This window comes from Sturnus vulgaris, chromosome 5 (assembly GCF_052056855.1).
Source record: "Sturnus vulgaris isolate bStuVul1 chromosome 5, bStuVul1.hap1, whole genome shotgun sequence".
NCBI lineage: Eukaryota > Metazoa > Chordata > Aves > Passeriformes > Sturnidae > Sturnus > Sturnus vulgaris.
The window spans coordinates 58,237,703-58,251,404 of record NC_142247.1 but is presented as its reverse complement, the minus strand read 5'-3'; the positions used below and the strand labels follow the sequence as shown (position 1 = coordinate 58,251,404).

Here is a 13,702-nt window from a genome sequence, read left to right as displayed (position 1 = left end):
TTCATCTCTTTTAGACCAGGCTGTATAATACTTGGGCTCAAATAACCTTTAAAATGCTTCTACTCTGAAATCAACAATGGTAAAGTTAGTGCTTTCTTATGTTTTGCTATGTCATTTTCTCCTCAATATTGAACTATACTGAGATATATTTTAAATGTGTGGGTACTCTTCCCATCTAATTCATATATGCTCGTCTCCTCCCCCATGCCCCCACCCTTCGTTTTAACTTTAGAACAAACACTATGCTTTGGCAAAGGATGAACATTGTGTTTGCCCACTGTTTTATAGTGTGGTCCGGTCATTGATAAACTTTGCTCAACATAACGGATTAATCAAAACATTTACATTGGCATTTGGACATATTTAAGAATTGTGGGAGGAGGACCAGAATAAGATGTTCAGATGTGAAAGAGTGATGCTTGCAGAGCATTTTGGAGGATAGACCTTTAATGGGATCTTGAAAGTCATGGTATCACTGATATTTAAATATGAGTTTGTGCAGAAACCACAGCATTTTTCTTCAGAATTCGTAAAGTTAGTTATTTGGTTTAATAGTCATTCTGGCTTGCTATTTCAGTAACTATGCTGTAAAAAATAACTGCCCTTAAAAACCCTCCATAGGAATAAAATATTTCATTAGCTCCCTTTAAGTGATTTAAAATAGCAATTATTTTAAGCAAATTAAACCAAAGAATGAGTTAATGGAAAAATGATCTATCATGAGCACATCGTGGCCCTCATACCTTCTAAAATATCAAGACCACTTTGAAAAAAAGCCCGGAGGGCCAGCCTCTTGATTTTAACCTTATCTTTCCCATAAGAGTATTTGTTATATGGAACTGAATTATTTCTCTTTTTCTTTCTTTCTCTCTTTTTTTTTAAACATGAATTACTTGATGTGGTTTTCCTAGAGGGACCTCATGAAGTTTGTGGTAAGCTACTGGTTTCTTGGAATTTAGACATTTTTGTACCCTGTTGGAATTTTAGCTGACCTTATTGCATCTTCCATTAGATAGTATTAGTGTATTTCCCTTTGTCTAGTCAATCATAAATGTAGAAGCAAAATTCTTTTTCTCTTCCCATTATGTTGAGCTTGTGATGGCTCCTGCTTTCTGCCTTTCCTGTGCTATGAGCTCCTTCAACCAAGTTCATTTTATGAGAGCTTCCAATTCCTTCAATTCCTTACTTATTTCCCTTCTGGTAAAAAGCCAACTTAGGACAGCTGGTCCAATAAGTTACTTGGAGACTGCACATTTTCCTTTACGTAGTTTTTCAGTTGTCTAGTATATTTTTCCAAAAAAATTTAAAGTAACAACCAACAAAATATTTTTTAAAGAAAAAATATAAACCTTTTTTTTTAATTCAAAACAGAATGCTAAAATTAAAGTTCCATCCTCACGTTTTTCCCTTGCTCCAGCATGGATCCTCCACCTAGTTTACAGTCTTTCAGGATAAACCTGTTCTGACACAGGCTCATTGTAGGCCACAGTTCCTTAAGGAATATCCACCTTCTCTGGCATGGGGGTCCTCCATGGGCTGCAGTGTGGATATTTGTTCTGCTGTGGTCTTCTCCCTGGGATGCCAAGTGGCAACCTGTTTTGCTGGGGTGCTTTCCAGGCATTGCATGGGAATCTCCACTCTGGTGCCTGGAGCACCTCTTCCCACTCCTTCTTCACAGACCCTGGTGTTTGCAGGGCTGTTTCTCACACTCTTTTCCTTGTCCTACTTCACTGGTCTCTGGTGGTTTTGCTCTTTCTTAAACACAAATTCCCTGAGGTGCTGCCTTTTTGGGCAAGGGGCTGAGCCATGCCCTGTGATGAGTGGCATGGAGTCATTTGGAACTGGCCATGTCCAACCCAGGGAATCCCAGTCTCCCAGCACAGACCCCCAGGCAGCCCCCAAGGCCTGGGCATCGACAGCCTGTTCAGTGAACCAGGGCTGGTTTTGTCCAGCAGCAGTGGTAAGTGATTTGTCATCTTTCTTTCTCTTTCCTTTGTTCCTGATGCACGTCCTGGGCAGTTATCCCATCGGGAGGCAGGTCAGTGCATTGCATATCATGAGTATCAGTTCCTGTGCCACTGGAGGTGAGTGACAGTGGCCCTTGGTTAAACCCCCACAGTGATGGTGGTGCTACATATGAACCACCCAGAGAATCTTGATTTCACTCTACATTTTGCCAGCTGATAGTGCTGAAAAAGTCATCCTGAAAGGCCCTGGTGATACATCCCTCTAAAGAGGAGCACTGCAGGACTGCCTTGGACACTGCTGAGCTGTCTTGCCTCTCTCTTGCTCCCTCTTTTGTCTCTCTTGAGTGATGTGACAGTTTGCTGGTCACTGAGCATCCTGATTCATAAGCAGTTTCCAGCCCTCACATCACAGAAAACTACTAACCACTTTATAGGTTTTGGTTGTCTTGGGGTTCTTTTTGTTGTGACGGTTTTGTTTTTTTGTTGTTTTTTCTTTTTTGTTTGTTTGTTTGGTTTTTTGTTTGTTTGGTTTGTTTGTTTTTTGGGGTTTTTTGTTTGTTTTTTTGTTGTTTTTGTTGTTGTTGGTTTGGGTTTTTTTGTTTGATTGTTTTTGGTTTTGTTTTGAAATTCAAACAAGACACTGGCAGAAGTGGGAAGAAAACAAGCCCAACCCAACCCAACCAAGCAAGGAAACCTTCTCAGTCCTTGAACTATCAATTTACTTTTGATCCAGTCAGACATTTCTCCTTTCTCTAAGAACTGGTTTTTGTCCTACATAGGAGGACATAACCTTGACCCTTGAGTCAGGTTCAGGTTGATAAAATTCTAACACATTTTATTCAGTGGGATTTTGAGCCTGTATGAGCTTGTTGCATTTTTATGCAAGAGTATTAAAAGTTTTGGGGACTAGAATAAGAGTAAGTAAGCACTGAAAAGTGATTCTGATGATAAGGAGGTGATACAAGTTTACTGCAATTGAGTTAGCAGACTGAACCTTTATTTATCAGGTTATTTAGGATGCTTGGGACTGAGACTTTGTGTACATTCTTGGTAATCTTTTTTCAGAATTAAGTATCTAAGTCTCATGTAGCTGAAGAGATACCAATTATGATTTTTTTTTTTAAGAGAGTAACATGTAGTGTTATTTTGTAGACAGATGATGGAATTAAGAGCGTTTCTAGTAGGTTTTGTGTGTGTGTGTGTGTGTCTCATTTTTCTATTGTAATCTCTTTTTCCACATCTCTCCAGTACCAGAACTTCCCTATTGCAGAGGAAGATCACATTTGAAGCCACTTTGAATATGTGTAAGCCCATGGGACCCAGTTAGATGCATCCTGAGGGAGCTGGCTGATATAGTTGCTAAACCACTCATTTCAAAAATTGTGTCAGTCACTGAAGTTGTAAAAAAGCCTGTCTCTTTAAAGGGAAAGTATAGATAGCTTACACTGAAATGCTACATTTAAAAGATATTTTTTTGTGCCTTCAAAATAATGTGCAAAGAAATGCACTCATATGGGCTTTATGTTTGGGGGGGTGAAAGAAAGGAGGATGCACTTACTCATGGTCTTTTATCTACTTAAAGCAGTGATTCTGTACTCTGTCTTTCTTTATCCCTACTACCCTTCAAGATAGAAGGATTTTTTTAAATGAGTAGTACTTTGAAAATGGTGGCTCAGAAAAAAAGGATTCTCTCTGTGTGTCTGTATCATGACAATCCAAATTTCCAGACAGATTTCTATCTGTGTACATTCTACAACACGCTGATTTCAGCTAAGAACTTGAACAAATCTTTAGTTGTGATCTATTTAGGAAAACAATTAATATAATAACTTGTCTTTAACATCAACTTTGAATCAAGAATAGTTGCTAGGACTACCTTCTGTACCTTCAAAGCCATACTTTTATCAAACATTAACCCCTTTTCCTTTCCTTCCTTTCCCTTTCCCTTTTGAATGTCAGTACTAGAAACCAATAAAAACATCTTTAATAAATATGCACATCATTAAATAGAAATTGAGAAAGTTATTAATTAAATTTGGAATTGAAGCTCAAAATAAATTCTAATTACAGTATTTTTGTGACATTCTTTTCCATTTGTTTGCTTTGTTTAGATGTGTGGCTAATGTAGAATTCAAATAATAATTAAAAAAAAAAAAGAAGGGGAAATTACTTTGTACATCTTGGAAATCTAGCCTGGTTGATCTTTTCATAAAATGTATTGATAAAGGAATATTATCATTATTCACATTCTGGTAAGACTCAGTGATTTTTAAAATTGAGTAACCATGGAAACACAACTGGGTAACACAAGGAAGAAAGTACAGGGGTAAATTTACAGTTAGTACTTTAAGAAAAAGTTATTTCTGTTTTTACAGTATAATTGAGCTTTTTTTTATCTAATCTCACACTAGTTCATGTGTGCGGATATATTATATATATGTACATATAATACACACATTGAACATATTTAATTGAAATAAAATAAATATTAACTTTTTACATTATTTCTGCTGTTTTGGATGGGGGCTGTGATTTTTTGTGGTGTTTGTTTGTTTGTTTTTATTGTGTGTGGTTCTTCAGAGTTTGTTTTGTTTTGGTTTTTTGTTTGTTTGTTTTTGTTTGTTTGTTTTTGTTTTTTAATTCAGTAAATTCTAGCCAGAAAACTCACTAGCTTCTCCTCCTTCATTTGTGTTTCATGGATTTTTTATTCTCCTAAATGAGAGTTTGAATAATCTTCCTGAGTTATAAATTAATTTTAAAAGGCAAATTTCTAAAGCATTATAAATACACTAGTGGTAGAATACACCAGTAGTCAAGGCATTAGAAGGATCACAGATGGATTATTGGACGAAAGTGTAATAAAAATGTTACAAATGTAAGGTAAAGTCAGTTTCTTGTTACTGTGTAAAGCATATGTTGTTTTTAATGTGATAAATCACAGAACTCGTAGGGGTTTGCGTAGTATTTGGCACACATTCTGGTGTCTGTCTTTTACATTGCTTGTGAACAAGGACTAAAAATATGTATTTTCTTTATTAGAAAATATTCCCCAGGTATTTCTGGACTATGCTTTCATATAATGATCGGCTGGGTAATGTTTTCTCTTCTGTATATCACTGTGAACCTCAACCTGCTATTTTTCCTTAGTATTTCTAATCCACATGAGGAGATGTGTCTTTGTATGATGGAAAATGTGTGGAGTTCTGTAGAGTTAATAGCAGCAATTTTTTAAATTATACTTGCTTTCTCTTAATATCTAAAAACCTTCAGATATTTTAAGCAAAAAGGTCAAGGAGATTTTGAACTTTTTTACTTTAAACTTTTGAAATTTGTAGTTTATGACTTTCTTTGGGATAAGAGTATCTTTCTGACTAAAATCAGCATTTCTTGGGAAAGAAGTCTCTTTTATAGGATCATTTTTTTGGCCCACATTTCCACATTTCCTGCACTCATCTTCTACTATCATATAGAGGAAGTTGAATAGGAAGCTAAGTCCCAAAATGTATTCTCTTTGTTCTGATGCAACCTCTAAAATGCATCAGATGTCAAGCTATGCCCACTGTGAGGAATTCATGAAGAAATTGCCTCAGCATTTTGATCACAGTCAGGCTTTTATTATGAAAGTAACTGGCATAGAAAGACACCTTTAGAAGTGTGAAAACAAGCAACACAATGAAGTAAAAAATGATGAAATTGAGCACAGCACTGGCACTGTACAGCTACTGTCCCTGGCAGTGACTGCAGCCTTCAACAATAGTCTGTAACTGCTGGGAAAGCCCCACTCACTCTAGGGAAGTAATTTCTGTTGGTTAGCATTCATTTTAATATCAATGAAGAGTTCAAGCCAAAATTCCATCTGTGAAAAACTCTGAACTTTGGTAGTTTTTGTGTGTTGTTGAAATGGTCATGTGAAGCTCCTTTATTTACATAAAGGTACACTTTGCCTTGTCTGGCTTCATAAGTGATTTTCTATGTGTTCTGAATCAATGTTGGAGACAGGGCTTTGCAATCAAAAGAATATATTCAGTACTTCAAGGAAGACTTGAAAAAAAATAGTGTTAAGTGAACATGGAAATCATTTGCACTGTAGAAGGTGAAATTGCTTTTTCCTACCCTGGTGTTTGTATGCTAGAGGAGATCCCCTTTTAGTGGGATTTTCAGTGGAATTTTCAGTGCCTGGTATTGCAATACAAAAGCATAAGTACTGTCTTCATTTCCCATCATTTTCCTAGTATAGTTTATACACTGAAACTTACTTCCACCTGCATCTTGCTGAAGGATGAATTCAAGTCCATCAGATGTGTCATATCCTTGCAGTATTCTGACGTTCTGCAACCCAGAGTCAACAGATCAGTATCATTTTGTCTGTCACTTACACACTGGCTCATGTGCTCTATAGTATACAGGGGAGGCATATATATGGATAAAGTCTAGATTCAGCCTGCTGGCTTAAAACATGTCCCCAAATGGACTTGGTAGCATGGACCCAATTATCCATTGTCTGCCACCTTTCATGGTCATTTATAGCTATGTGAGAAGGTGTGGAATGCTACACGATTTAAAGTTCTTTCATCCCTGGCATGCTTATATGACAAAACTATGAATCTATATATAGAGTATCAAGCAATTGATATTTGTGATATCAGCCTTTCAGTGTTGCAGGAATTCCAAAGTTAAAACTGATGAATGCTCCTTGAAGGAGCTAGAACCTTTCTTGTTTTATTTTAGTCTTCTAATGAGTTTGAAGAGGTGAGGACCAAAAAAGTTCTCATTGATAACAGCCTTAATGTCTCTCTGAGGACAGTTCTAGAAAACAGCCACCCTAGTGTCTTTTCTCTGGTCCTGTGCTCACCCTTCCAGGCTCCTTTTGAATTTCCAGGTTGCTAGTTTATGGCTTCTCCTAGCCCACAGTAAGTACAGCTGTACAATCACTGTCATGAGGATTTTGCTGAGCAGGCTGTGATGTTCATGATGGGAATACCCACCTCTTGAGTTCTGGGATTGCTTGGGTTTATTTTCATGTGTTTCCTTGCCCAGGCTGCTGCCTTCTGGCAGCTTTCAGCTCAGGGCACAGTCTGTGGGCCTTTACTAGGAGTGAGAGAAGTTATTGTTACTGGGCTACTCTTTATTTTGAAAGTGGTTTTATGTAGTCAGCCACATTGGTTTCAGTGAGGAAGAATCTACATTTTCAAGCAAAACATCTGTCCCAGTGCTTCAGAGTCAGGTTTGTATTTCCAAGACATTTGTTCCAGGTGTCATGGTCTGTCTTTCCATTCCCTTCAAATATGAGATCTTTACACTGGAAATAGCTGAGTAGCTTTAATTTATTGCAGCAGCTTATTTTCTGCTGAACCTGAGCATATGAGCTGCCTGTAGCAGTCTTTGCAGCCTAAGAAACATGAAATAGAAGATGTGAACGGCAAGGAATACTGAAATCCTTCTGAAAGGTTCATGGCAAGTGAGAGCAGCAATGCGCGGGTTGCTGACAGGACATGGATTTAGGTATGAGAAAGGGAGGAACTGAGGTCAGGGATAGAGGTACAGGATGAAAGAGGATGGATAGCAATTCAGTGCTGCTGAAGCCATGAAAGGAATGAGTACTTGGGGATGGCCGAGGTGCAGGCTGTTGTTACTGAATCAGGATTTGATGCGTGTGTGTGCGTGTAGGGAATTTGGAATAGCACTGACAAGCAGAAGTTCTCATGCTGTTTTGAGATGTGTGGAACTGGGAAAAGCACTAAATTAAAGCAGTAAATTAAGCAAAGCACAGCCTGCCTGTCTCTTCATGCCACATGAGCTTCCATCTTTATGTAAGATCCACAGGTTTTTTATTACTTAATTATATGGTACCTCTAATTAATAGTCCTAGTACAGGATGGCAAAGAGTCAGGTCAGCAATAGGAGATAAGTGGCATTTCTCTGAACTTAATGGTGAACAGTGGGTCAGTGGAGTCTCTTGTGGAGAAGCCATATATGTGCATATTAGAGTGCATTAAAATTTGATTTTTTAACCTTAAGTTATTGTACATCCATAGCGGTAGACAAGATGAGCAGAGATAAAAAGGTCATGAGGTAGGATTAACCCTTCTCTTAGAATACTTTTATCTTCTGTAAAGAAAAAAATTCATGAGCTGGGGTCAGTCTTTTAGGTAGTAAGAGTCAATGTATGACTTTTTGAGGAGTTCTTGAAATAATTTTTATTTTCCTGAAGTATAGTATACTGAAATAGTTGTCCTGGATCAGAAAGAATTGTTCTCATTAACCATTAAGACTCTTGGTGTGTCCTGCATTTTTGAATCTCAAGAGACAAGTAGAACAGGATATACTGTCTTAAAATATATAATTGATTGTAGCCTTGTGCAAAGAAGAAACTGGTATGTAAAAACTCTGTCCTTTATATACTAACTGATGACTTAAAGTTGATTTTCAAGTCAGAGCGCTTATCTTCTTTGAACCATGTTTTTTTCCCCAGTTTTCCAGTGCTTATGCAGCTTCTACAATTTGCTCGTAAAGAGAAAGCCTTGGTTTGAAGTTTTGTTTCAAAATGGGAATAATACTGAAATCTGAGAGATTCTTAAAATCAGCAATGACTTCTTAGTTAGTTTTAGATCTACACTGAGCAACAGCAGTGCTTTCCTCAGTCTCAGTTTTGAAGGGTAAATTAATATGAAGAAACATTCTTCTGAAAGTACTCTGTTATTTTCTCAGCAGACAGAAAAAAATTATATTTTGCCTCTTAGAATCCGCACATATTTTATTATTATTATTATTATTTATTTATTTTGCCATTCAAGAGAGGTAGGTAGGAAAATTTACCAGAATCCTAGAGTGGGTTTGAGAGGTCTGTAGCATATCTTAATCCATCCTTACCCTCAGAAGTAACAGCTTCAAAAATGACAGTGGCAGCTTTCAGTTGCTGCACTGCACTGCAGTATCAGCGCCTTTCCAAGCAACAGCTGATCACTGCACCCTGCTCAGTGCGTGGTGGAAAAATCCATGTGCTTGTGTAGGTGGAAACATGTGTCAGCCTGCTGTGACACTATCCAATTCTAATAGTAATACATGAGGCTTTGCTGTTCATTTATTAGTAAGTGCTGAGTTATGGAGAAATATTAAAATCGATGATCCATCAAATGCAAGACCTGAATTTCCTAGAAAACTGTCTGTTAGTTTGCTTACTGCTTATTCATACTGAAGTTTTTCCTGTATTCATATATTTCTATGTATTAACTACTCTTTGGCTCCCCATGTTGGAGCAAATTTTTTCTTAACTTATGAAATGCTTGCATTGTCAATTCCAGAACTGTTTCACTCAGTGGTTACAGAAGGCATCATTTATAGTAATTTTGAAATGCTTAATGTCAAAACCTTTGGATCCTCCTCTTTGGTTTAGCAAGTAAACAGGTTTGCTATGAGAGGAAGAGTTTGAAGGCAGCTGCCAAAAATCAGTGTCTATGAACTGTTCTTAAGCAATTATTTCTACTGTTGATTGAATTGACTTATGTTTTGCCATGAATATGAGCTGGGGTGTTTGGTTTCCATTTGGCTTATGCATAGTAAAACTGGCAGAATGTATTTGCATCTATTTTTGATACTGCCAAGCTTCAGTTACCCACCTATAAATGCATTTTTTCAGCAAGTCTTTTATTCCTAAAGAAGTGGATTGTATGACTCTGTTTATATACCTAGTGGTAGAGTTGAGGGCACATCATGAAAACAGAATATTCTGCTGTTGGTCTTGATGTTAGTGCCAGTCTTCAGAAAATACTTGGAAAAGTGTAGAGGAAGGATGATATTATAGAAGAGAGGTAGGATTTGAAAGAGTTTCATGCTGTCATAGTTATTGTGTGAAACCAGACAAGGCACACTGTCAATCCATTTGTAAAGTATTGCAAACTATAGTTACCTCGAAGAAATTTAGTAAAAAAAAATCAATCATCTTTGAATGGAGTTTTGGGACATTTGAGCCAAAAATACTATAATTTACTGTAAGTGTTGCATAAGATTTAGAGTGTAGGAATGTTTATTGCAATATACTGCACTCACTGGCAAGACATAATTTTGGGGTATTTATATGCATTCTTTTTTTTTGTGTTCTACTTAGATGTTCTTCATCCTTACTCTGTGAAGTTCAAAAATCTTTTAAAACACCTTTTTATTCAGTTAAGTTTCCTTCTCCAGATGTTACACTTCACTTTTTCCTGCTGACCTCCCTGGATCAAAATTCTGTTCCTTGGAGATGATGTGGCTGACAGTTGTCTTTCATGAATTATCTCCTTCTGTCCCTAGCTCCCTTCTATCCTTCCTCTGCCTGAAGTTGTACTATTATGAAAGAAACTCAAGGCTGTGAAAAAGTATCATTTGTACTTTTTTTTCTCTTTAAATTGTGTTTTTCCTTAGTATGAAAAGCCTTATCTAGCTCAGTAGATTTTTTTTTTTCAGAAATCATGTGCTGAGTTCATGTCTATGTATTTTTAAATATTTATTTTAAAATCTGAAAATAGTACAAAGTTTTCCCAGAATCTACTTTGGAGGTTGTATTGATCTCTAATTGTGGATTTGGTGAAAAATTTGTAGAATTTCCAGGATACAGGTGCTGTTTGCTTCCTTTTGGTAATTTTTTTCCGATGGATTTTTGTCTTTAACAGAGATTGTTTGTCAGTTTTTGATTAGCAGTGTGTTTTCATGCAGAAAGTCATAGCAGTTTCTTTTCTTGGTCATAACCTGTGCCTTCTGAATTAGTTTATTTCTTTTTCATTGCATTTTTTTTTCTTTTTATACCGAATTATCTTTGGCTTTAAAGTTTTTAATATCAGTCCTCTTTCCAGTAGTGTATAAACACTTTTAGTAAGAAATGGAATAAATGCACCTTATTTAGAAACAGTATGCTCTGTGAACTAAACAGTGATCACAAAGTTTATTAAACCTAGAGTACTGTATACTCCATTTGATCCACAAGTATAATATGATACAACTGGAGTATGGTAAAAAGATAATTTGTTTGCAATAGAAAGCAATTTTATTATTTTAGTACTCTTAGCATGGAGATGCTAAGAGTACTAAACACTTAGTCTCATATCAAAATGAGTGATAAATTGGAGGAATGTTTTTCAGTCAGTAAGATGAAGATCAATGAAGATAAATGCTAACTACTAATATTTAGAAATGAGGAATCAAATGTTTACATAAAAAATAGGAAATAAATGTGTAGGCAGCAGTAGTGTATAAATATATCTGGGTGTCAGAATAACCACAAATTGAAATTAATTATTGATATGATTCTTCTGTATAAAAAAGAGCAAATAGCCCTGGGACATGCAGACAAGAATGTCATTTGCAACACATGGGAGTTGTTACTGAGCTTTTTTCCATTGAGTGGGATATCACAGAAGCATTTTGCCTGGTCTTGGGCATTAGGCTTAAAGAAGGAAACAGATGAATTGGATGGCCTCCAGAGAAGACAAAAAAAAATCAGCCCCAGATATTAGAAGGACAAAAGAACATTTCTTAGTACTCAGTAGAAAAGTTGAGAGGTATATATGCCAATATTATGCAAAATGTTTGTCTTCTAATGTAGGAAAGATTAGCATGAGCAATGATGTGTCTGTTTCCCAAATTATAACAAATTGAACAAAAATAGTCAGCATGCTCCATAACATTGGGAATCTGGGACAAGGAAACTCTCCAAGTGACAGCTAAATACTTGGAAAAACTCTAGGGCATCTCTGTCTCTGGAGGCTTAAAATAGGTAAGGCAAATCTGTATTAAGAATATTCAAAGGGTGTGGTGCCATCCCCCAGAGTAAGGAGGATGTGTCAGTGAGCTGTGTTTGACCCTGTCTGGAGGCCAGGCAAGCAGCAAAGACACTTTATCACTCTCCTCCACAGCTGGACAGAGGAGAGAAAATGTAACAAAAGACTCATGGGTGGATATAACGACAAGGAAAGTTTTCACTCACCAGTTCCTGTCACGGACAAAACAGACTCAACTTGGGGAAATTAATTGAATTTGTTGCCAGTGAAAATTAGAGCAGGATAATAAGAATTAACACAAAAATCTTGAAAACACCCTCCCCTCCACACCCCTCCCTCCTTCTTGGGCTATACTTTCCCAGCAGCACAGGGAGATGGGGAATGGGGGTTCTGGTCAGTTCATCACAAGTCGTTTCTGCTGCTGTTCAGAAAGAGTTCTTCCTTTGTTTCAGCATGACTCCATCCTATGGGGGACAGTTCTCCACTAAACTCTCCAGTGTGGGTCATTCCCACAGGCTATGGTTCTTCATTAACTGTTCGAGAGTGGGTCCATTTTCATGGGTGCAGTCCTTCAAAGACAGCATGGATCCAGCATGGATCACCCATGAGGTCACAAATCCTACCAGAAAACCTGCTCTGGTGTGAGCTCCTCTCTCCATCCCTCTGTAGGTCCCTGGACAGGAGCTTACTCCAGTGCAAGCTTTCCATGGGGTCATATCCTCCTGTCTAGCATCCACTTGCTCTGGCATGCATCTTCTCCACGGGCTGCAGGCACATCTCTGCCTCCCTGGGGACGTCCAGGGGCTGCAGCAGCACAGCTGCTTCACCATGGTCTGCAGAGGAATCCCAGCTCTGGTGCCTGGAGCACCTCATGGCCCTCCTCTACTGACCTTGGTGTCTGCATTGTTCATCTCACATATTCTCACTCTGCTCTTCTCTGGCCACAATTACAACAGAGCAATAACTTTTTTTAACCTTCTTAAATGTGTTATCACAGAGTTGTTACCATCTTTCCTGACTGGACCAACCTTGGCCAGTGGTGAGTCCATCCTGGAGCTGGCTGGCATTGGCTCTGCTGGACATGGAGGAAGCTTCCAGCAGCTTCTAACAGAAACCATTGCTGTAGCCCCCCTGCTATGAAAACCTGGCCACACAAGCCCAATAAAATGAGATCAGGCCATTATTATCTACAGTTCTAATTTTTAAATTATTTTAATCTTTTCTTGCCTATTTAAGCCAGTATGTGTTTCTGAGATGTGATAATGTAAGCTTTGGAAATATTTTAATGATTTTATAAGACAAGGTTTTTATTGAGATATATTAAGAATTTTTGCACATTTATATATTAAAAATACATAAATATGCACATACACACATACATTACAATGTGTAAATATATATTAATGAGTCTTCATTATATATAGTTGGATAGATGTGTGTGTGTGTGAGTGTGTGTTTGAGTTTTATAAGCAAGAGATGTTGGAAAAATAAGCCAGTTCCTGGATACAAAACCATCTCTTCAAAATTGCAATTAAACACTGCAGGTTGAAAATAGTTACTCTATTTAATTTAACTATGGTAATTTAATATACAGTTTGAGAAACGATGGAAAGGTTGTTTTTTTTTTTACCTGTGGGACAGTAGAAGCTGATAGCAAGGCTGGAGGTATTCAAGTTGTTAGCTCTGTGGGATGAAAAGAGACAGATAATTATTACCTGTGGAACATGGAGAAGGTATCTAGGGAGGTGATGTGAGTGTTATAATAATGTGTCATTGTTAGATCAATGATTTTTAGTATCTGGAAAAGCTATAAGTTTTAGTCCCAAAGCTTATCTTTTCAAATTATTTTATATATCTGTGTTGAGAAAGAGGTTGAATCATCAGAAATGTAAGGAATGTTTTGTGAAAACTGTTCTTCCACCAAGTGCATGTCTTGTCTTTTACTGTTTCATACGTGAGTTCTGCTGGTATAGGAAGTTCTCT

The 13,702-nt window shown here is 37.3% G+C and overlaps 1 protein-coding gene across 11 annotated transcripts in view; it reads left to right on the top strand.

Annotated features, from left to right (window-relative positions):
• TAFA5 (TAFA chemokine like family member 5) overlaps positions 1-13,702 on the top strand; it is a 471,130-nt gene that overhangs the window by 157,863 nt on the left and 299,565 nt on the right. For 9 of the 11 annotated variants that reach the window (XR_015804058.1, XR_015804057.1, XR_015804059.1 and 6 more), the window contains exon 3: positions 912-932. The exons of the other annotated variants lie outside the window; for them this stretch is intronic. Coding sequence is in view for 2 of the 9 variants with exons in the window: in XM_088165781.1 (XP_088021907.1) it covers positions 912-932 (21 nt within the window). In the remaining 7 variants the exon portion in view is untranslated. The remainder of the gene's footprint in view (positions 1-911; positions 933-13,702) is intronic. 11 annotated transcript variants of the gene reach the window in all.